General features: G+C 48.9%; 1 protein-coding gene across 7 annotated transcripts in view; it reads left to right on the top strand.

Annotated features, from left to right (window-relative positions):
* The first annotated feature begins 6113 nt into the window (after nucleotides 1-6113).
* Nucleotides 6114-24184, top strand: part of Arid1a (AT-rich interaction domain 1A) — a 73194-nt gene continuing 55123 nt past the window's right edge. For all 7 annotated transcript variants that reach the window (NM_001401279.1, NM_001401278.1, XM_087547853.1 and 4 more), the window contains 1 exon segment: nucleotides 6114-7612. In NM_001401279.1, coding sequence (NP_001388208.1) covers nucleotides 6488-7612 — 1125 coding nt within the window. In that variant the 5' untranslated portion in view covers nucleotides 6114-6487.

Genomic DNA, 24184 nt, shown 5'->3' with positions numbered 1-24184 from the left:
TGTACAGGTGTGTATGTATGTGTGTATGGGCACAAGCATCTGAGTATTTGAGTTAAGTGTGTCTGAGTGTCTAAATGTGTGTGTATGAATGTCACTGTGTATGAGTGTGAGTTTGTGTGGGTGTGCAAACACAGTTCCTAAAGGTTCTATTGAATAGGGTAGCTGAAAGTCTTTCCCTCCTTCCCTCCTCTTGCAGGGTTGTAAGAGCAACAGTATACTTCTTCAGAGGCCTACAGAGGTGTCTCATTGGTGACATGGCTGTGACAAAGTAGCTGCTTTCACACCTCAACCCCTCTGGTGGCTTCTGGGAATTTTAGGGAGACAAGGGATAATGTGGGGAGGTACCAAAGCCTGCAGCTGTGTCCTGGCATGGTTAGGTGGTATGCTTGTTTAGTCCCTCCTTCCATGGAGTGGGGTGCCACTCCCACTGCCACCACCACTGAGTTCAGACTCGTGATACCTTTGTGGCTGGTTCCACTCCATCATTCAAAGACATTTTTTTAGTAGCTATATAGATGGGTTCAAACCCAGTGAAAGCTTGTCAGAATGCTCTCCCCTAGGGCCATTCATTTCCTGTCTTATGCTTAATAGATCCCTTTGGATTATCTTTGATTCTACCATTAAAAGGCCTGCAAGCATCACGTGGGGGCATCCCTTGAAGTGGTTGTGTTGTAGAACAAGGAGAGCATCTGTGTGTCCGGCCGCTGCTCCTGGTTCAGAGTACGTGCCCTCCTCCTCCATTTGTCTATGGCTGTGTTTTGCTTCTTTCTAAAGTCCTTTCTACAGAATGTGACTCCTTTCAGACCCATTCCAGATTTGCTGTGAGGAACTTTCTCACTGTCCCACCTCTATAAAATGGCAGCATGAGGAAGCTCTGTCAGCATGGGGCTGAGAGAGGACCCTCGGGAATGCTTGAGTTTCCCCTTCATTCTGGTTTCCTTCCCCACCCTAAGCCTTATTGATTTCTCTCCTCTGATTATGTTATAGGCAGTGAAGTTTTTCCTAACTAGGCTTTACTAAACAAAGCAAATCAGTTTACATCGGTTTAATATGGGACATCTGTCCTAGGAAGTAGGTTCTGGATTTGTGACTCTACCTTTCTGGGTGATCTTGCTGGTGCTGAGCTGTCAGTACCTAGCAGCAGTTGGTGACATGTACAGGACGGTTCTCTCCTTTGCTGACCGCCGCTGCAGCCACCAAGTGTTTTTGGAGACAGATTTCCCACACTATTTTTGTTACAGTGAACAGAAATCTTCGTGAGACTCAAGAGAAATAAGAATTCCTAGATCCTGATGGGAGTGGGTCGGGTGAACTCTTTTTTTTTTTTTTTTTTTTTTTTTTTTTTTTTTTTCTGGAGCTGGGGACCGAACCCAGGGCCTTGCGCTTACTAGGCAAGTGCTCTACCACTGAGCTAAATCCCCTGAACTCTTAAAATCCTTGCAGCCCAGGGGGCTGAGGCAGGTTCATGGCTAGCCTGGCTGTGGGAGAGCCTGTATCTGAAGAAACTAGCTTACCTCCTGATCTGCCCTGTAATTACAAAATTCTAGAGTTCCATTTTCTTTTCCTTTTTTTGAGGCAGGGTCTCTCTATGAAGCAATGGCTGTGCTAGAACTTGCTCTGCAGATCAGGCTGGCCTCCAACTCAGAGATCAACCGGTGACTGAAGGCTTGTGCCACCATGCATGCTGGGCTCCACTCCTATTTCAAGCAAACAAACAAATGAAACCATATATACGGTAGTTTTATCTTTTCAAAAAAAAGTTAGTGACTCGGCAGTGAGACAGCCACTGAGCTGGGTTTATCTATAGTATTAGAGAGTGAAACACTTGGAGTAGTTTTCTTTCTGTAAGTGGACCTTGGGAGTTATGTTTTATTTGAAATATTCCACAGAATATTCCAAATATTCCAGAATCAGCATGAACCTGTATATTATTATTATTATTATTATTATTATTATTATTATTATTATTATTAACCTATACCACTACTGGGAATCAAACTACTACTGGGAATCAAACCCCAGAGTCTTATCCACGCAAAATGAGAGTCCTACCACAGAACTGCATTTATTTTAATTTCATTTTGGTGGGGAGCTGATAGTGAGAGTAATTCTTATGTTAGCGCAAGCAGCCAGTGGATTTATGATGCCCAAGGCTGTTTTGTCTTAGTTCAGGGGGGAAAAAAAAAGTGTCATTGAGAAATGAACATTACTTAAAATGGGCCTTTTATTATTTTTGTAAAATGTAGAATCTCCCAAATTGTTTTAAGATTTTTGAGGTGAATGCAAAAGTGATCCGGAAAAGCAGTGTGAGAGTTCTTAAAGCTGGAAGCCTCCCGGTTCGCTCTTTGGGCATCTTGGGCAGGATTTTACCGCGAAGAGCTGTGGCGCGCCATTCGGACTCCGTTCCATGTTCCCCGGCGACAATCCAGTTCGTGTTTTAGCGCTCCTGCCTGCGAGCCGGGAGCATAATGAATTGCCTTGACTCTAGCTTCAATCCACTTTCCTCGCTTAATATGCAGCCCAAAGTTTTGCGGCTCACTGTCAGATGGTTGTGCTAGACTTTCACACTGATCCCAAAGCCTCCGCTGGGGCTGTTTCTTCACACGGAGTTACAAACTTTAAGAAACACAGCTCCAGACGGAAATCCACGCCAGGCTTTGAACTCTGCTTCTGGCTTCCGTCAACTGACACAGTTGCCCTTTTGCTCAAACTCGCAGCTCCAGTTCGCACTTGAGAGCGCTCGGCTGGGTGTCTGCTGCGGCGTCGCGGCGGGAATCTGCGGGGGCCACAGCCCGGCTCCGCACGCCCCAGCCCGGAGCAAGCAGAACCCTCCCTCTGCCCTTGCTAGCAAGCGTTCTGCCCTGAGTCCAGTATGGGAAAGAGGTCTGCGGGGCAGGCGAGGCCGACCTTTTGTTTGTTTGAGGAGTTTCGTGTTTCAGACATTTAGAGTGAGCAAACTGCGAGGGAGGAAGGGCTTGTTCTCCCTGCAAGCGTTTCTTTCTTCTAGCAAAGCCTCCAGCCCCAGCTTCCACATTTTGCAGTTGACTGTGTGGGATCTTCATAGGTTCATCCCTCATTCTCGGGCCCAATCCATGCACGCTGTGCAGCCAGAGAGAATGAGAGCACATCCTCTGCCATTTTCAGCCGGTTGTTGCCGGCAGCCCAGCCCCCTTTCCTTGGCTGTGGCTGCCGCCGGAGTTCCGGCGCCCAGAAACGACACCCGGTCCGCGTGGCCCCGGATCCAGTCCGCTTTTGCCGACTGCCGTCCTGCCGAGCTTGGTGATAAGAACTCTCCTGTGAGAGCGAGCGAACGAGACTTTAGTCCGGTTTCCATGTCAACGATTCAGTCCATATTTGCCATCAGGCTGCCTGTGGCAGAGGCGCTTTCGAGAGGAGAGCGCTGTCCTAGCCCTATAATCTGCGCCGGGATTCCTGAGCTGCCTGGGTGTGGGGTGAAAAGGCAGGGGCTGTTGGGGGGAAAAATACCCACCGAGGGGAGGACCCACGGCCCGGAGTCGGGGTCTCGCTGCTCGGGCCAGCCACGTGCCCGCTCCTCCCCTCCCCCTTTCTCATTCCCAGTGCCCCTGGGGAAAGCGGATGGACCAGTTTCTAAGAAAGTTCCTCAGCCCAGCAGTCTTAGGTTAATGTAGATCTTCCGAGTGGAAGAGACTAGGATTTGAGATCTTAAAAAAAAAAAAAAAAAAAAAAAAAAGTAGGGAAGAACACACTACCTCTCCTGACCTAGGTGGATATATTTTTTAATGCACTTTGCCTCATTGCTAGATTAAAATGGTGACTGTTTTCAAAACAGCGTGACCACGTGTAGGGAAAGAGATTTTGGCGCTTTTCATATTCACGGCCATGGAAGAAGGCCATGTGGACTTTCCTTGAAGACAAATCCATTCTCGCTTCCAGATTTTCACTGGGCTCCAGGTTTCCCATTACACCCCAGTTCCGAAGAAAATGGCAGGGTAATTGCATGTAAAAAATTCCTCATTTGTGTGCGGGACTCAGGACTGTTTGGCAGCTCTGAGGCAGTTGATTAAATAGCAAAGCTCCGTTTATGAGGCAGCCTATAATTTGGTTTCTAGGACCTAATGCACCACTAGAGTTGTGTTTCTGAGGACCGTGAATGAAAAGAGGGCACTGGTCCATACCAGCTAGTTCCATCGTCTTGGCAGGTTGGTTTGGTTCTTGGTTGGGGGATGGGAGAGCAGAGAGGCTCTGGCCATCTCTCCATTCGCAGTTTACTACGAGGGTTTGTAGTATGGGATGTCTTGGGGGTAGTAGAAATGACTTAGCCTTTCAGAATTATTTATGTTGACCCATGACATGGTCAGAACTCCAGGGGCCTGCAGAACCCACAAGTTCTAAAATAATGATCTGTGGCCCGAAATCTCCATTTATAAAATCTGGGAGGAAAAGAGGCCTTTGTCATTGATGCTTTTCCAAGGCAGTCTTGGTCCTGGTGAGAAGCTGGAATTCCCTCTGGTTTTTCCTAGCTTGCCCTGTGAAAGCATTCCAAGCCTGACAGAAGAAAAGGTTGCTGTGGGGTTTGGCAAGGCCTGTAGATCTGGGTAACTGAGCTTTTCCGTGAATGCCTTGATCTTCTCAGATAAACCTGGCCTTAGGGTCTCTGGTAAACTTCAAGGAGTCTTACACCTTAGGAGAGACAGCAGATCTGAGGGGCATCCGTTTTGTGTGACCTATTAGGCTCTGCTTTTTCTCTCTTTAAAGAGGAAATGGTTTCCATTTTCTGCATCCCTCTTTTGCAGTGGTTTTTGAACACTGAGGTTCTTCCAGTCCCTGGAGCCTTTTCTGTGGGCTTGTTTACATCTTCAAGGTACTTTTGGAGATTGGGGCTACTGGCCATTGTGAGCTAGGTTCCCTTAGGAAGTGCTAATGGAGCTTGGTTTGCCTGGAGGACTGTCTTAAGCCCCCAAAGCATCAGTAGCCACCATTTTAAGAGAAGTGGTGGGATGACCACGTTCGATTTCAAACCTCCTGACACTGATCCTGTTGTTGGATTTGTTCACAACGTAAGTGCCTCTCTTTTCTCCTTTCCTCCTTTTCTCAGGCTAAGTAGACAAGATGCAGCTTTGGCGACTCCACTTTTTATAGCTACACTCTTCTGCCCTCTGACTTTAAGTGACCTGGGCAGTCCTCTCTCTCTTCTGTCTGTTGGTAAAATGGGGGATAATCCAGACCTCATGCCCCCAAGGCCTTGTCAGGGAGGGCTAATGAGGGCAGGGCATGGAGAACCGATAGTTTGAACAATGGTCAGTCCTCCTTTGGGGCTAGCCAAAGGGGGCAAAAAGCAGGGCTCACTCAGCTGGGTCTCAAGAGCAGGTCTGCAAAAGGCTTTGAAGAAGAAAAGTGCTGCGGAGGTGCTAAGTCGCAGCCAAGAGACCAGGCCCTGTGCCAGGGGGTCAGGTCCCGGCCGCTGCGGCCGCGGTTTCGGGCTCAGGCCAATTTTGCAGGCGCGGGTAAAGTTCACGCGGCCCGCTCCCTTCAGATCGGCCAGGAGGGGACAGGCCAGGATGGGAACGCCGCGAGAGAGGCGGCGCAGGCTCCGGAGGCGCGGGCTCCGGGCCGGGTTTTCCCCGAAGCCTTCGGCGGCGGCGCTGCCGAGCGAAAGAGGCTGAGGGCTTGCCGCCGCCGCGGCTCGTTCTCTCCCCTCCTCCTTTGTGAGGGGAAGGGAGCGAGTCCATTCCACGGCCTGCGCCCGCTCCGCGCTCCACTCCGGGTTTTTCAGGCGGCCGCGACGGCGCTGGGTAAAATGGCAGTGCTGAGCCTCGTGTCGGAGTGAGGGGGACTCGGAGGAGAGTGGGGCGCTCTAGCTGCTCAGTCCCGCCGCCCGCCCGCCCGCCCGCCCGCCCGCTCGTTCGCTCGCCTGCCGCCGCCGCGCAGCAGCCTCGGCCCGAGCCGCGGCCGGGGAGGCGAGGCAGGGCGCCCGCCGGAGCAGCGCTCCTACTCTGCCTCCCGGCGCCCCGTCCGCCGCCGCGCGCCCTCCAGCCCGCCCGTCCCGGGTCCCCCCTCCCCCCCGCTCCCTCCCTCCTTTCCCGCCCCCTCCCCCTCGCCTCCCTCCCTCCCTCCCTCCTCCTTTCTCCGGCAGCAGAAAGCGGAGAGTCACAGCGGGGCCAGGCCCTGGGGAGCGGAGCCTCCACCGCCCCCCTCATTCCCAGGCAAGGGCTTGGGGGGAATGAGCCGGGAGAGCCGGGTCCCGAGCCGACAGAGCCGGGAGCAGCTGAGCCGCCGGCGCCTCGGCTGCCGCCGCCGCCTCCTCCTCCTCCTCCGCCGCCAGCCCGGAGCCTGAGCCGGCGGGGCGGGGGGGAGAGGAGCGAGCGCAGCGCAGCAGCGGAGCCCCGCGAGGCCCGCCCGGGCGGGTGGGGAGGGCAGCCCGGGGGACTCGGCCCCGGGGCGGGGTGGGAGGGGGGAGAAGACGAAGACAGGGCCGGGTCTCTCCGCGGACGAGACAGCGGGGATCATGGCCGCGCAGGTCGCCCCCGCCGCCGCCAGCAGCCTGGGCAACCCGCCGCCGCCGCCCTCGGAGCTGAAGAAAGCCGAGCAGCAACAGCGGGAGGAGGCGGGGGGCGAGGCGGCGGCGGCAGCGGCCGAGCGCGGGGAAATGAAGGCAGCCGCCGGGCAGGAAAGCGAGGGCCCCGCTGTGGGGCCGCCGCAGCCGCTGGGAAAGGAGCTGCAGGACGGGGCCGAGAGCAATGGGGGTGGCGGCGGCGGCGGAGCCGGCAGCGGCGGCGGGCCCGGCGCGGAGCCGGACCTGAAGAACTCGAACGGGAACGCGGGCCCTAGGCCCGCCCTGAACAATAACCTCACGGAGCCGCCCGGCGGCGGCGGCGGCAGCAGCGACGGGGTGGGGGCGCCTCCTCACTCAGCCGCGGCCGCCCTGCCGCCCCCAGCCTACGGCTTCGGGCAACCCTACGGCCGGAGCCCGTCTGCCGTCGCCGCCGCGGCGGCCGCCGTCTTCCACCAACAACATGGCGGACAACAAAGCCCTGGCCTGGCAGCGCTGCAGAGCGGCGGTGGCGGGGGCCTGGAGCCCTACGCCGGGCCCCAGCAGAACTCGCACGACCACGGCTTCCCCAACCACCAGTACAACTCCTACTACCCCAACCGCAGCGCCTACCCCCCGCCTCCCCAGGCCTACGCGCTGAGCTCCCCGAGAGGTGGCACTCCGGGCTCCGGCGCGGCGGCCGCGGGCTCCAAGCCGCCTCCCTCCTCCAGCGCCTCTGCCTCCTCGTCGTCTTCGTCCTTCGCTCCGCAGCGCTTCGGGGCCATGGGGGGAGGCGGCCCCTCAGCGGCCGGCGGGGGAACTCCCCAGCCCACCGCCACCCCCACCCTCAACCAACTGCTCACGTCGCCCAGCTCGGCCCGGGGCTACCAGGGCTACCCCGGGGGCGACTACGGCGGCGGGCCCCAGGACGGGGGCGCGGGCAAGGGCCCGGCGGACATGGCCTCGCAGTGCTGGGGGGCTGCTGCTGCGGCGGCGGCGGCAGCGGCCGCCTCGGGAGGGGCCCAACAAAGGAGCCACCACGCGCCCATGAGCCCCGGGAGCAGCGGCGGCGGGGGGCAGCCGCTCGCCCGGACCCCTCAGGTACACAGCTGAGTGGGGAGGGGGCTGGGGCGAGCGGGGCAGGGGGGTGGGTGGCGGCTGTGGGGAGCAGGCCCCGGCCGTGGGCTCCCCTCAGGCTTGGGCCCCCACTGCCGGGGAGCTGCCATTGTCTGGCTCTTCTCTCTTAAAATGGCTGCCTGTCTGCCCTCCTCTCCTTCCCTCGATCAGCCTTTGTGTGGGGCTTTTCCAGAGGTGTCTGTCCGGTTTCTCCTCCTCCGCTGGTCCTTTCGAACTCTGGGGGTCTCCAGGGGGGTGCAGAGCAAAGTGTGCCTGGAAGGGCCAGGCCCGAGTGAGGGGGTGCTGGGGGTTCAGGTTAGGGGTGTAGGCAGTGTCAGGAACCCGGGAGAAAGAAGCAACATTTTCTTGCTCACCTGCCGTTCCTCTGTCCCCCTTGCCTTCCTCTAGGCAGTTCCCCAATATATGCTTTTAAAGAGTGGCCCCTAGGGCTCGGGGGACCTCGGGGGAGAGCTGGGGCCTGCTTGGGGGCAGCTTGAGGCCGACTGTGGTTCGCTCTGGGCCGCCCGGGCCACCTCTTTCCTTAGTCTCCGCCGGCCCAGTGGCCTGGGCTTCTCTCTGGAAGTGCTGGTAAACAGCTGAGTGATTGGAGTAGTAAGTGCAGATTGCTTTGGTTTGGGATTTGAATTATGGAGGTAAAATCCTTCTGTCAAAGCCAGGAGACAGTTGGTCTTAGGTTGACATCCTATCTGTGATCTGATTGGCTCCCCATCTTCTGCTCTTGGCCATTTATAATTGCCTCTGATGTAATGGTACAACAATCCTGATGAGCTCATAAACTTTTACACTCTGCTTTTCTGCCAGTGATAACCCAAACCATCGATGCCACTATCCGCCTTTTATTCCAGAGCTGAAATTGGCTGTGACCTTGAGGAGGGAGGTTTAAGCAGCAATACTGTATCAGCAGGAGCAGAGTCCCAGACAGGCTGCCCTTGTTACATTGTGCCTGAAACAAAAGAGGAGGCGATGGCATTTTGCTTGCACCTTGGATTTATTTTGCTTGTTATGTTTTATGCAGTCTGAAATAGATTCTGTGTTGCTGGAACAGTAGCTGAGTTTTTCCTCTACAATGGGTTTGCTGTTTGTTTTCGTTTTGTGACTTTCCTGATGGTATAAATGAGTTCTTTGATAGCTCTGAAGATACATTTGTCTCGAGTAGTTTTTGACACTGTGTTCAGCTACAGAACTGAAATTATTTTACTGGCTTTTTTTTTTTTTAAATTAAAAGGCAAATGTGAGATCTGTAGGGGGAGAAGATGGTTTTGTTAATATTTTGCTGAGAGCTGGGAGCCTTCTGACAATTTCATAGTGGGTTCAAGAGTCCTGCAAGGCTTGTCTCTTTGTTTACATGTTGAATCTTGTGAACGTTTCCTTTTGTTAATTGAACTTTGGGAGAACAGCTCAATTGAAGGAGATGCTGATGGCCTTGTGGTCTAGGGAGAGATTTTCTCCTAAGGGCTGGGTTTAGGATATTTCTGACTTGTTTCTGGAATATTTGTTTTGTCGTCAGTTACTTTAGAGCTTTAAAATAGAGACGTGCCAACATTTTTCTTTATATTTTAAGTTGTATAACTTTCTCCCTTCTGTCTTCTAAGGTGTAAAGGTGACCCACAGTAGTGACACATGGCTGCCTCTTTTCGGTCCTTTTTATACATTTTGTTTTGTTTTCCTTTGCTTTCCCTGGGTGCTTTCCCCGGGAATATCTGGCTCCCTCTGGAGTCATCTGTTCAAGGAGGGGAGAAGCCCCCTCAGGTTTCCATCCCCAAGAGTGGTACCTTTGCTGTGTCCTGTGTCCCTTCCCTGTCCTCCTCCACCTACTTTTGTATTCTTGTGTAGAGCTGGGAACTTTGAGAATAGTCATGTAAGGCAAGCTCTGCTGTGAGGCTTCGTCTTCCCCTGATGTTCCTCACCTGTGTGAGAACCTGTGGGAGACAGGGCGGATAATACCTGGGGGATAGGCTCTGGCTTAGAGACAGTGAGTGCACACCCCTAGCCATCCTGTTGTGCAGATCTGCCTTCTCTTGCTTTTGTTTGGTTTTGACTAAGAAATTTTTCTTTCTTGAACTATTTATTAGAGGAAATAATTGGGAGTGTTTGTTTGTTTTGAGTCAGGGTCTCCTACCCTAGGACGTTCTGGGACTTAGAGTGTATATGTAGCTGTCTCTGCCTCCCGAATGCTAGGATTACAGGCAAGAGCCATGTTTTGTTTATTTCTTAATTAACTTTTGGGATACAGTAATTTTTGGTCTTGGTCTTTAAATAATTGTCCATCCACTACGTGTCTAGGTACTGGCCATGTGTTTTGTCTAGGGAACATGAGAATGTGGGTTGAGTGCTTGTTTAGAACCCTCATTGTGCTGCTATTGTATGACTTTGTGCATGTGTATGTAGGGTGTCACCAAGCTCCAGCACTCACAAAATAGAATCCTATTCCATTTCACCTCAGTTCTGAGGTGTAGGGAATGAGCTGGAGAGTAGTAACTTGTGGAGGAGATAGTACAACTTTAGTTTTGTAAGATTCAGGTACCTATAGCAGTCCAGGTGTCAGTAGTCTGTAGCCCCTAGGGATGTAGGGAAATAGGCTTTGCTCTGGGATTCTCTTGCTACTTAAGGATACACCTGTCACACCTTTTGAAGTGTGAGGCTGGTTTTGAACTCAAGGATAACTTTGAACTCTTGTTCCTTCTGCATCCACCCCTGAAGTTTTGGAATCTGTGTATGTATGCTTTACCAGGCCTGTTTGGTTTTGTAGGTTTTTAAAATTGATGTGAATGTGTTTGCACCTACGTGAGTTTGTGTGCACCATATGTGTGCAGGTGACAGAAGTGGCCAGAAGGTGTCTGATTCCCTGAAACAGTTACTGGCTCTTGTGAGCCACCTGATGTGGGTGCTGGGAACTGAAGGAACCCAGGTCCTCTGCAAGAGCAGTAAGTGCTCTCACCGGTACTCCGTGGAGTCTGTCCAGCCCTAGGCCAGGGATTTTATGTAATCCTGGGGAGTTGAACCTGGAGTTTCACAGATGCTGGGTAAGCACTCACCAGTGGAGCTATAGCCCTAGTTCTCAGGTAATAAGCAAGGTTTCCTCTTTCCTCAACCCAGGCAGAGATGGAAGAGTCCTTTTGTTTGTTTGTTTGTTTGTTTTTTTTTCTTTTCTTTTTAGGGCTGGGTGTGGTAACTCTTGGGAGGCAGAGGCAGGTAGAACTCTTGAATTCTAGGCCAACCTGGTCTACAGAGTACAGAGTAAGTTCTAGGCAGGCCAGAGCTGCATAGTGAGACCCAGTCTCAAAACAAAACAACAAAAGGAATGTTTTTCTTCCAGTGGATGATTGGGTAGGATGATGATATTTGACTTTGTTTTTATGAAATAGAAGATCAGTGTGTTTCGTAGGAACTAGGACATTGACAGTGGAGTGCTCCTTCATCCCTTCATCCCCAGTAGCATGGTTCAAGGGCTTGGGTGGGGCGATGACCCGGTTTTAGGACACCCGTATGCATGGATTACGGGGAAGCTTCCCGTGGGTCACCTTTAACAGGAGCACCTTGAGAGTAATACTAGTTTATCATAGTGAAAATGCATAATACAGCCTAGTGAGAGTGTGTGTATGTGTGCGAGGTGGAGGGCGAAGGAACAGAAGTTTGAGGCCAGCTTGAGCCACAGAGACCCCTTTACAAAACCAAGGCGAAGCTGCAGTGAGGCGTTCTGGATTGTTTGTACTGTGCACACCAGCTGAGACCCCAGAGCCCTGGGAAACAGATGCAGGACGTCTGTTGTCAGGATGCCTGCCTGCCTGCCTGCTGGCAGGGACTCTGGGCTGGCTGGACTACAGAACAGGTGAAGTTCCCTCAACCTAGAAGGGCCAGGAAAAAGCCACACTGACAGTGCCGCTGTGGAGACTTTATCTATGTGACTACTGTCCATGGTGGTGCGTGATGGGGTTGGGGTCATGGTGCGAGAAGGGAGGGAGCCGCAAGGTTGACTTCTTCAGGACTGACTTATCTCTAGAAGGACTTTTTTAGTTGCAGTTCATAACCCTCCATGTTATAAACTGATGAGCAGAGCCTGCTATAGCCTTCATATGTTGGATCAGTTGCACCAGTGTGCTGTCCGCTACAGTAGGCTTTCACAGAGCAGTTGCTGAACTTTTTTAAGTGTGAGAGTAGGCTAGCAGAGGTAATAGGCCGGACCTTTTCCTGTTGATTGTATTGATTTGCTTAAAATCCTTTACGTTTTGGAAGCAGAGCAGTGCGCAGATGTTTACAGTGTGGTATTTAAGCAAGGGATGAGGATTGACACCTGGACTCCTGTATTCACCAGGCTGAGGCAGGAAGACCATATATCTAAGGCTAACCTACGTTACATAGTGAATCCCAGGCCAGCCCGGACTACCTAGAGAAACCCTGTATCAAAGGGGAAAAAGTATGGTGGCACATACTTGTAATCCCAGTTCGGGAGGCCGAAGAAGCATGAAGATGTCCTGATTTTTGAGAGACCCAGAGCTACAAAGCGAGACCCTGTATCAAAACAAACCAGTGAAGTATACAGAATAAATTGATAACTGCATAGTATCCTCCAGTGCTTCCAGTAAACTGTGCTTCCTTGGGCTTTGGAAGAGATCTTGAATCCCTTCTTTTATTTATTTTATTTTTAAATTTTCGATTGGTCTTCAGTTGCACACTGAGTTTCATGTTGCCTAGTGCTGAAGGGTCGGAGCTTGCACTCAGGAGGGAGGCAGGCAGGCTTGGGTTCCATATGAACCTGACCCAGGGCAAGTCATTTACATTTTCGGTTAAATGAAGTGGATGGACCAAATAATGTTTTAAGTAGCTCCCACTCACCCACCTGCCTTGCCTGTGTGTGTGTGTGTGTGTGTGTGTGTGTGTGTATGTTTGAGATGTAGTCCTACTCTGTGTTGCTCAGATTGGTTTTCGAACTCTTAATCTTACTGGGTTTGGGTAGGAATTTCAGAGGTGTTTTAAAGCTATCTTTCTTCCCCTAGGCCTAAGGAACCCAAAGTTGTTTCCTGGCATTTGCAGGGACAAGCTTGGAGAAGTTGAATATGGCATATAAAAAATAGTCTCAAAAACCCGTCAAATCTGTTGGTTAGTTAGTTCATCTGGTTGGAGGTCCCAGACGGTGAAGGTACTAGGCTTCTTCATTCAGTCAGACTTGGAAAGAGTTGCTGTGGGATCCCCAGAAGGCTTGCTACTGAGGAGGGACAGGAAGTAGGTATTGATACAATTTAACATCGGCATACTGCTTTGAGGCAGGAGCGGGTGGTTAGAGAGGTGGAGAGAGAGGTAGCATTTAGCTCTGAGACTCCGGTGTTTGGGCAGGTCTAGGTCTGGTTTGGGCGGTTGGTTGTAATCTGAATGCCTGGACTTGCCCTGTAAGTTTGCTGAGAGAAACAAAAGTTCTGAGCCTGGAACAGGAAAGACCAAGTGTTAGACAGGAAGTTCTTTAGGTAGTCTTCCTCCTACCAGGCTTTAAAGAAGGACATAGTATGGCTTGCTGTGGTGTTGGGAGTGGGTGTCTCCCCCACCCCACCCTACCCCAGCACACCTGAATTTTTCATGTTTTTCTTCTTTTAGTAGTTTAGAAGTGTAATTTCTGCATATTGGAGCTGTGCTGGAGGGAAGCTTGCCTCTGCAGAGGAGGAATAAAGGTAGAAGAAACTGTTTGATAATTCTCTGCTTGACACAGCAGCTTCTTCCTCGGAAGGAACCGAATGTTTCAGAGCTTTGTGTAAATACTTGCTGAGCTGTCAGGGTGTACCCAGGACGTTTCTGCTCTAAGATGGAAACGGTTCTGTAGACTGTTTGACGGGCAAGTTAATAAACATTTTTCCATAATGCCAGCACCTCACAAGGTACAGTGAAGTAACCCTTAAAGGGGAGAGAGAACAAGGTAGTGAGTGCAGCATGTGTGTAGGGCGTGCAGGTCAGAGAGCTTTGGAGAGCATCCGAAAAAAACTACCAAGGAAGCCGTGAAACTTTGTTAAACGTCAGTTGCAGTTCCATAGAGAAGCCTAGAGAAGTTTGGAAAGAGCCTTGAGTTTCCTAGTGAGGTTAAGCTCAGTGTTCAGAAGGGTGGCTTGGGAGACCGAGTTACAGCCTTGTACTTTGCAGAAGGATCTGTAGTTTTGGCATGAGGTCTTGGAGTGGATTTTCATCTCTGGAATACCAGAAAGGAGGAAGACACCGAAGGTTCTCTGTTCCCTTCTTCTCTTGTTCATTTGTGTATGATAAACCTCCTCTCTCAAGCGCCAGGCCTGCTTAGACAGTTTTTACAGGGCTGCTCAGTAATGCACATGCTAAAAGTCTTCTCATCTGCCCAGTTCTGGGTCACTCAGCTGACAAGATCCTATTTCAAGGTTACCTGGGTAGAGTTTAGAAATTTCCATTTTATATTAATATTTCTGGATCTGATCCTTCAGTGATAACTTTCTTTTTATGGAGAAGAATCTGATTCGGTAGAAAATCTTGTCATTGTCTTTTAAGACTAAACCCAGGGAGCTGGGTATGGTGTCCCACACCTATAATTCCAGATCTGGAAGGCAGAGGCAGGTGGATCTCTGCCTTTAAGGTCAGCCAAGACCCTATCTTACCACTACTCCCCACTGCCCCACCCCCAAAATTAGGAACTAAATCCAGACTGTCATCAGTTACATCACAAAAAGGCGTTTCTGTTGTTTTTTCGTTTAGTTTTGTTTTAAAGATAGTGTTCTGAGAGGGTCTATTTGATTTAGTTTACATAATGCAGGGATTATGAATGTAATTATGGCCATGACTAATTTTTGGTAGGTTCAGCTCTTAGAGAGGCCATCAGCTTTTAAAGCAAAAGTAAGAAGAAAGGGACTTGGGACGGCACTGACTTTGACCGTCCAGTATTGCTAAGGCTGTGAGAGCTGCAGTCCTGTTGCTGAGAGCATAATCTCCACATCAGAAGATCTGGAGACCGCAGTGGGGGTGAGGATGGGCCTAAATACTTCATGCTGATGAGGTACTAGGAAGGGATTTAGAAGATAGAGAGAGAGAGACAGCCAGGTATGAAGGCATGTGCCTGTAGTCTCAGCACTTGGGGTTTGCTATTTAGACGGCTTGAGGCAGGAGAACTGCTTCAAGTTCAAACCAGCCTGCCGTACAGAGAAGACCGTTTCACGTCCACTCACTCCCTAGAAAAGATGAGGCAGCATCTGCTGTAAAGGGATTGAGTTCTCTTGGGCTGTGTGTATGCATCCAGAATACTTGGCACAGTACTTTGCTGTGGGTGTATACCAGGTCAGTCAGGTGGCTAGAGCCAGGGGCTGGCACACACCCTTAGTCCTAGCACTGGAGGCAGAAGCAGGTGGAGCTGTGTGAGCTTGAGAGGCCAGCTTGCTCTGCAGAGCTAGTTCTAGGATGGCAAGGCTGCCAGAGAAACCCTTTCTTAGGGGAAAAGTACACAGGCAGGAGTGGGGGTGGTCAGAACCGAGCAGACGTAGGGAGGGAGGGAGGGATGGTCAGGACTGAGAGAGGGAGAGCTGTTTAGATGGGGAGCATCCAACAAGCTAAATACTTTAAAAGAGAGAAAGGTTAAAATATTAACTTGCCCTTTGATCATGATGATTGCTAATTTCATGGCTTGGCTGAATCCAAATGGTATTGTCATTTCTGGACTTCTGCTTTACTTTAGTGTTACAGATCGTATACTACCCATAAAATTCCTGAAAAAGAATGGCTGGATAGGCTTGCTAGTTTTTCTGGCTGTGTTGGAATCTGCTAAGTTTCAGACCAGTTTGTGGATAATACTAATTTCTGCATTTGGAAGGGCTTGTCACCTTTGGAGTTGTATATTCAGGATAGCCCTGTGGTGGTTGTAGTTCAGTTTTGATTGGTAAATCTGGACAGTGTTGTTAGAGTTAGCTGAATTTTCTTTGCAAATCATTGGTGTGAGTGAATGTCACACGTGTTCAGGTGCCAGAGAGGAAATATGATCCCTTGGAGTTAAGAATTAAAGATGGTTGTAATCCAGCCAGTGTGGGTGCTGGGAACGGAACTCAGGTCCTCTGGAAGAACAGGAAGCTCTCTAAACCACTGAGCCATTTCTCTGGTATCTGCCCAATAACAGTGGTTATCCTGCTGTTATTTATTTCTGAAGGGCTGCAGTTGTGCTCAAGCTGAGTTGCTGTAGACCCTAGACTGCTTGGCTCGGCTAAGACTGCATATATGCAGTTTGCTTAGTCATTTGCTTTAGAGATGTGGCTTTAATACAGTTTATTAGATTGACCATGGCCAAGAAGCTCAAGGCTACAGATACACTTACTCCTTATGGAGCCTCTGAGATGCAGTGGTTGTGATTTTTCTCACCTTCTGGTCTTTGAGTTTAAACCTGGCACTTGTGAAGGGCCATCCGTGGGTGCTTAATACCCAAGTGTGAATTGTGTGGCCAACGGTCAAGCCACTTCTGACAGAAAAATGCTTCCTCCTGGAAGTGGGTAGGGGTTATATTGCACCAGTATGGAAGTTTGGATTCTCTGCCTCTCTGTCTCTCTGTCTGTGCGGGCGTGCGTATGTAGTACCTCTTTCCGCCTACCTTCTTAGAGTGCATGGAGAGTTGGGAGGTAGTGAATGCAGGTCAGACTTGTTATTAACAGTTTTACCCACTGAGCCATCTTGTCAGCCATGCAAGTTTGGAATCTTGATTACAGATTCTAGTGTAGAAATAAAATATCTCTTTCTTGGGGCAGTGGTGGTGCATACTTTTAATCCCAGTACTTAGGAGGCAGCGGCAGGTGGATTTCTGAGTTTGAGGCCAGCCTGGTTTTCAGAGTGAGTTCCAGGACATCCAGGGCTACACAGAGAAACCCTGTCCCAAAACCAACCAACCAAAGAAGTCTCCCAACTCAGATCTCCTCAAACTTTCTTGCCTTGGATTGTTTGCATTTTGGTAAAGTGAACGTGTCATAGTGTATCTGTCCTGGGTAGTAGGCGTGCAGGACCTGGAGTTGAACTCCTTAATCCTACACGGTATCAGCTATGTATGTGTCTGAGTGTGCACATGGGCCACATGCATGCACAGGCCGCTGAGTTCAGAAGAGGGCCCTCGGCTCTCCTGTACTGCAGTTGCAGGTAGTCGTGAACTACTGTGAGGGTTTTGAGGACTCACCTCCAGACCCACTCATGTCACTGAGCCTTAGTCCCACAGTTTAGAGGAGTCAAATTAGGGTAGACACACTGAGTCAATAGTTTTAACTATTCAGTGGGTAGTTAAATGGAGGGAAGGTGTGTGTTTGTTATATTGCATTGAAGGAGGAGATAGATCTGAGGGAGTTTTTTTTTTTTTTAAGATTTATTTATTATTTTATGTATATGAGTACACTGTAGCTCTCTTCAGACACACCAGAAGAGGGCATCAGATCCTATTACAGATGGTTGTGAGCCACCATGTGGTTGCTGGGAATTGAACTCAGGACCTCTGGAAGAGCAGTCAGTGCTCTTATCCGCTGAGCCATCTCGCCAGCCCCTGAGGGAGGTTTTGTCTGTCACCTGTACCTATCAGAAGAGTGTCTTTGGGACAGGTTTGAGTATTTCCCAGTGACTTCTGCGGGTTGTAAGAGTGGACTGCAATGGGAAGAAGCCCGATGCCAAGAATGCGGTGTTGCAGCCAGCTGCAGTGGGAATTCCTTCCCTAAATGTTGACCTAAGTGTTGGTTATGGTGCATGTAAGAAATCACCCAGTAATCCGGGGCAGATTTTTGTCATCCTCCAGGAAGTTATGTTGCTACTGAATACTAATGGGCTTTGGGACCTGACTATAGGACTATATGTACTCCACAGACCCAGAGAGCCTTGCTTGAATCATCACCCCCATGATGGGAAATGGGCCATGTGCTGCCTGCTACCTACCTACCTGTCTTACGGCTTTGTTGCTTCTAGATCCCAAGTCTGCAGTGTTCGATCTTAGATTTCCTTTTCCCTTGGCATTGGCACAGTCATGATTTTTCTGCTTATCACCAGCAGCCAAGATTTTTATATGCTTTTTCACTCTTAAACTTGTTAGCTTTCAGCTTGCTTGTTTATCTCAGTTAAAAGGACCCCCCTTGACCACTCCCAAGACACAGCACCAGTGTGGTGTGGGGAATGTGTGGGGGTAGTGAGAAGGAGGGGAGTGGGGGGGAAGTGTGAGGGTCGGTGTGGTATTTATTTAAATGGTTATTTTAAAAAAACATCTGTTGGATGCCTTGGTTTGTTTTGTCTCCGCTTTTTCTTGCTTACTGCCTGCGTGCTGAGCCCTCAAGGGTGCATTTGAACCTGCCTGTTTAATCTCAGCTGACTCAAAAGTAGTGCACTTTGACTTTAAGAACAGTATGAATTCGGCTATGTGGTAGAGGACTAAAGACTGTAATGTTTGGGGTACATCCTTTTAGAGGTTCTACGGAGTGATTTCCCTGGAAGTGGAGTGGACCCCATAGCTTGCTTCTGTCCTTAGAAAACAGGTCACCTAGGCAGAAATGCTGTGGTTACTTGCTGTGTTTATTGTGTCTTTGCTGACAAACACAGGTGGCTTTGTCCTTTTATCTTTGGGCAGACTTCTGCTCTGACCCTGAGGTGGTGGAATTCACAGGCTGGTCCCACTTTAGTCCAGAGCCTCAGACTCTTTATCATCCAGTTCAGATAAATGATGTTTTTGTTTTCCAAGTTCAATATCTGTTTAGGAATCTAGGCTGTCAAACAAAACAAAAAAAACCTATATCATAATGGACTTAGGGAACAATTTCTCCAAACATTGCTCAGGGGCAGGCGTCTGTACTAAGACCTTGACTTTGAAGTAGCATCCTGCTGAAAGTGTGTTCGTGATAGCTACCTACCTTCACTGTGGCCTAGTTTGTGCTATGCAAGCATTATATGTGAATCTTACATGAATTTCCTCATTCACTCTTCAGAATCCCGAGAGAGGAGGATTCTGTTCTTCTTGGCTTCCAGTTACTAGTATAGAATTGTAAACCATCCTTTACGGTAGTTGTTAGTATATGGTTAGGTTGGAAGTTTGTCAGAGCCATAGGTTTCTTATTCATTTAAGGTATAAGGAATTAAATCTAGGCTCTCTTGATGCCAGGCAAGAACTGATCCATTCCTTGCTAAAAAACTGATTTTGAGTCTCGAAAATAGATCACATAAGAACCAGGATGATTTAGTACATTATTTTTGTAATTACCTAGAACTTTTTTTTTTTTTTTCTTTTTTTCGGAGCTGGGGACCGAACCCAGGGCCTTTCGCTAGCTAGGCAAGCGCTCTACCACTGAGCTAAATCCCCATCCCCCAATTACCTAGAACTTAAATGTTATTTTTACTTGTCTGTGTGTTGAGTGTCCGCCGTGTGCGGCACCTGTCGAGGCCAAAAGTGGTTTGGGATTCTCTGGAACGGAGTCAGACTTGTGAGCTGCCTGGTATGGGTCCTGGGAACCAAAGGAACATGGTGCTTCCCAGAACATCAGGGCTACTCATACTCGCTGAGCAGTGTCTCTCCAGCTCTGCTGTGAACTACGGTGACACCTGTGCCTGGCTGGTGACCCTGGCCATTTCTTCCATTTAAGGTTCTATCATTCTAAGTTTCTCATGAATGGCTCACGATTCACTGCTGTCTTGTAATTCCTGGGAAGAGACCTGGCAGAACTTGGTCCTTCGAGCCCCGTTAGTCAGGAGACCTTTGAGACTATGGGTGGGTGCAGGTTCTTACCAAGATAGAATAACCTGTGTCTGAGCAACTTGCATTATGAAAATATTTACAGAGTAATTACTTTTCAGAAACTCAGTTGGAGAGCAGGGTATTACTATATTACTTTGCTGCCTGGATAAAGTTAAGTGTCACAGAAAGAGTTTGACAGGAGCGTCAGCTCTAAAGTAGTTTTACATTTCCTTTAGGCTGTGGACCTTACATCAGCTATTTTTCTTACCTTGTATTCTAGACTATGTGATAGGGAAACCCCTGTTTTGAGCGTTATAATACATACTACAAAAAGTACTAACGGCTGTGGACATTTTTCTTTTACCGTGTGTGTATGGGTGCAGAAGTGTGATGCTGCATGTGGAGGTCAGAGAGCACAGAGGCCATCCTTGTGGACCTGTTCCTCTGTACTGGACCAGGGGTCAAACTGTTGGTGGGCCTGCATGGCCAGCAGTTCACTTGCTGAACCATCTTCCTGGCAGGCAGCTTTCTTTTCTTTTCTTTCTTTTTTTTTTTTTTTAAGATTTATTTATTTAAAGTATATGAGTACACTGTAGCTGTCTTCAGACACACCAGAAGAGTGCATCTGATCCCATTACAGATGGTTATGAGCCACCATGTGGTTGCTGGGAATTGAACTCAGGACCTCAGGAAGAGCAGTCAGTGCTCTTAACCGCTGAGCCATCTCTCCAGCCCCAGTCTTCTTTTCTTGAGCCAGAATCTCCTTATGTAGCCCTGGCTGCCCTTGAATTTGTAGTGGCCCTGTGTCAGCCTTGAGGGCCATGTCACCAAATCTGCCTGAAAAACCTGAATTTTGGCCTAGTTTGAGAGACTATGGGTGGCCTTGTTTAGAAGTTGAAACCCCGAGCCCAGAACTCAGTGGTCCACCTTCAGAGTGTCCTGAGGGACACTCAGATTGAGAAGTACTGAACTCTGCATTGTCACACAACTGGGCTGCTGGGCAGCTCCACATTGCCTGAGGTGCTTCTAATTATACTGTAGATGGGTGTTTCTGATCTCTGTCTTCTTCCGTGAAAGCATTACTGGATAGAGAAAAGGTTGTAAAAGTGCTTGAACTTGTGCTAGCTCCCATAGGCAGCTACATAACAGAACCTCGGAGATTGTGTGGCTTAAGCAGCAGATCATTTATTTGTCATAGTTCTGGACTGTGGAAGTAGAAGGTTAAGATGTCACCAGATTAGATTCTAGGTGACATCGGTTGCTTCTGGTTTTAACATCTTCTCACTAGTGCCTTACATGCCATTAAAGAGTACTAATCCTGGTATGGAGGCCTTGTGCTGTGATCTAGACTAAACTCAACATTGCCTAGGACCCCACTTTCTAAAATCATTCCTTTAGGGGCTAGGCTTTCAGCATGGGAATGTCAGGGTTTTCCAAACATTTTGCCTATGTACACAACAGATGGGTTATCTACTGTGCAGTGAGGGTAAGCTCTAGTGGGGCGACCCCACACTCTGTCATTGAGAATGGCCTCTTGCTGTTTTCCTTTCAAGTTGTGCAGTGGGGTGACATGATAGTGGTCTGTCTGTCCTGGGATATGTCGGAGATTCTCCAGATAGGATCATCGGAGTGCACACCTCATCCTAGTGCTTGGGAGATGGAGGGTTAAGAGTTCAAATTCAGCCTCAGCTCGTAAGACTGTCTCAGAAAAGACCCCAGTATTGTAATGCTGAATGTTTCTTCTGCCTTCTGATCTCAGATCCTGCCGCCTTATCTGAGGATTTTCTGAGCATTGTGATAATCTTTTATCTTTCCCTCTCCATGCCTAAACTTTTCAGTGACTGGCCTAAGTTGTTTTCCCTTGTGCCCTTTCGAAGTCATAGCAGAGTAGAATCCTGGCAGGTTACCTCATCGCTGAAGTCCTGTCTGGGAGTGTGCACCTGCGTTAAGACCTGTCTCCAGTTGTGTGGGTTCTCACTGCTCGAGATGGTGCTTGGCAGTGTAATGAGAGCTTCGGAAATGGTTAGTTAAACCATGTGGAGAACCAGTGTGCTTTTGGTCCTTTCCTTAAGAAACAAGTGTACTACTACCAGACCTCCTTTTTCTGCTGCCTGAGAAAGATAACTTTAAAACCCAACCAGGACAGGTCAGTGGTTGACCTGCGACAGTTTGACCTGCATATTGATGTTTGTGTGTGTGCTCCTTTTTAAGAGGGAGTTCTGGTTTTACATAGGCGTTTCAAACTCATTTTATCATTCTCCTGCTTTTGACTTTATTTCTTTACACCCTTCCCCCTTTCATTTCTTCATTCTTTTTTATATTCACCCCCCCCCCCCGCCCCCCGAGCTGGGGACCGAACCCAGGGCCTTGCGCTTGCTAGGCAAGTGCTCTACCACTGAGCTAAATCCCCAGCCCACATTTCTTCATTCTTACTAGAATATAAAACACATGGGCACTCCAGTAACTTTACCATGCAGGGCTCGGTGATGCTGCTCTTCAGGACAGCACTGCGCAGGTGCCTCGTATCCTGGTGTCTCACCTCTGCTATGAAGGCCTGTGAAGGAGGCACTAATAAACAGAAGCTCCTAAATGGTCTCGAGTACCATCTCAGCCTTCTTTGGGGGTCAGTTGGTACAGGACACTGTGACACTCCTGTTTGTGATTCCAGTCCTTGCTCTCTAGTTCAGCTTGGAACTGACTTCCCTAAAACTCCCTTCAGGAAACCTCACGTGACCGATAGTGGTTTCATGATGGCATTTGGGTTTAAAATAAAAGATGATTGAAGTAGTTGGCTTCATCTCCCAGTCACATACACTAAAGAGACATTTTTTTGTGCCTTGAAATTAGATAATCTCTGAAGAATGTGTGAACCAGGGCTCACAAGGCAAAGCAGAGGAGAAATGGGAGAGGGTTAAATTTTTATGGTTGTTCAGTATGCCAAGTATCTGTTCCAGCATGACCAACTGGCCAAAGAGCTAGGAGACCATGTGCCTCTTACACGACAGCTGGGAACTTTAGTCTCATGTCTTTCTGGTGGAAATAATTTTTTTTTGAGACTGTTTCTCTGTGTAGCCCTGGCTGTTCTGGAACTTGCTTTGTAGACTAGGCTGGCCTAGAATTCAAAGATCTACCTGCCTCTGTCTCTTTAAGAGTTGAGATTAAATTGAAAATCTTGAGGCAGAGCTCTATGAACATGTTGCTTTGGACAGCGCCTAAAAGAATTTTTTTACAGTATACTTCGGGAGCTTTGAAAGGTAAAGAATTTGCTAGACTATATACCAATGTGCAAATTGCTGACCTTAATCCTAGGATGTGGACACATCTGGAGTAGAGCTGACTTACTAAGATTGAGCCATTCTGTAACTAAACTCTGTAATTGTGCCTCTTGTATTGTCAGTAGATGTGGGGCGAGTCCTCATTGAAATCTTGGTATTTTAGGGCAGAAGTACCTTAGGAACTCAAGGTGCTTCTAGGAATTAGTGAGGCCAACACAGAGTGCCATTGGTCTCAAAGTATGCTGATGTACATGTCTGTATGTAAATTAAGTTCTGCTTCGGGAAGGGCTGCAGATGCCTTTTTTTTTATCACAGGAGGAAACCTTGGCAACAGATAAAACTGTATGCTTAATAGAGTTGGTATCTTTATTACATTTATTTATTTATTTGTGTTTATACGCCCTCCATGCGTGTTTTTAAAAGAGAAAGGGGTAGTTTTTGCCTCTTCGTTTTGATGAATCTGCAAACCAGATACTTAAACTGGAGGAGCAACTAACCTAATCCGAATGGCTGGATGGTGTTTTGTGCTCTCCCAGGTGAGCCTGTGTGCAAGTCCCATGATCTTTCCTCTTTATCCTCTTGTGCCATGTCACACAGTAATGAGTGTGGCACCTGAGGACGGCAGAAGGTGCAAAGAGAACTGTGTACCAGCTTCCTTTCCCTAGTAGAAGCACCAGAGAATGGCTGCAGGAGGGAAGTACCTTTCCTCCGACGTCACGTCCTGCGAGTGTGCCTTGTTTTGGTACTAAGTCATGTTACTTTTGTTTTTTTCCTTTTTCCTTTTTTTTCCTGGAGCTGGGGACCGAACCCAGGGCCTTGCGCTCTCTAGGCAAGCGCTCTACCACTGAGCTAAATCCCCAACCCCTCATTGGTACTAAGTCATGTTACTTTTATGAGTAACAAAGACTGTACTTTTAAATTCCTCATATAATTGCCAGTTATGCTTGCTGAAATATCACCTAAGTTAAGCATACAATAATTGGGATTTTGCCAGCATAATAACTCACAAGGATCTACCACGGGCTAGTCTGCTTTCATCAGTCAGCAGACTTAGCTGCCCTCCTGTCAGTGTGCTGTGACACAGGACACAGTCTCTGCCTCTGTGGATGCTTTGTAGTGAGGACTAACTTGCAAGTGACTAATAACAGACAATAGTATGACTTATGACACGCACATGAGGTCAAGATAAGTTTTGGTAGTTTATCTTCTAACAGTGGGATGCGTGTGTGTAAGTGTGTGCTTGGGATTGGATCTTTCTTACACTTAACAACCAGGATAGCCTAGAACTCAGTAAGTAGTCTAGGCTGGCATCAAACTCACAGTAGTCTTTGCCTTACACATGAGCCACAGGCAGGCCTGACTCCAGCTATAATTTAAAGTAAACTGCTATGTTCTCCTTGGCTAGCAGGTGTCTTTGTGCTGTCTAACTTAGTACTGGGCAGCTCTGACTTCCTTTCCCTTGGTTCAAGCTCCAGAGATTAAGTTCTGGTAAGTTAGAGTTGTATTTACTCAGCTGTGGCGGGTGAGGACTGCCCATGTCTCTTTCTCTGTGTGGAGTTGCAGTGCACTTTGCTCCCTAGGTAATAAATGTCAGTAGTA

Source organism: Rattus norvegicus, chromosome 5 (assembly GCF_021556685.1).
Source record: "Rattus norvegicus strain SHRSP/BbbUtx chromosome 5, alternate assembly SHRSP_T2T, whole genome shotgun sequence".
Lineage (NCBI taxonomy): Eukaryota > Metazoa > Chordata > Mammalia > Rodentia > Muridae > Rattus > Rattus norvegicus.
The sequence above is the reverse complement of the archived record's forward strand: the minus strand, read 5'-3'. Positions and strand labels throughout refer to the sequence as shown.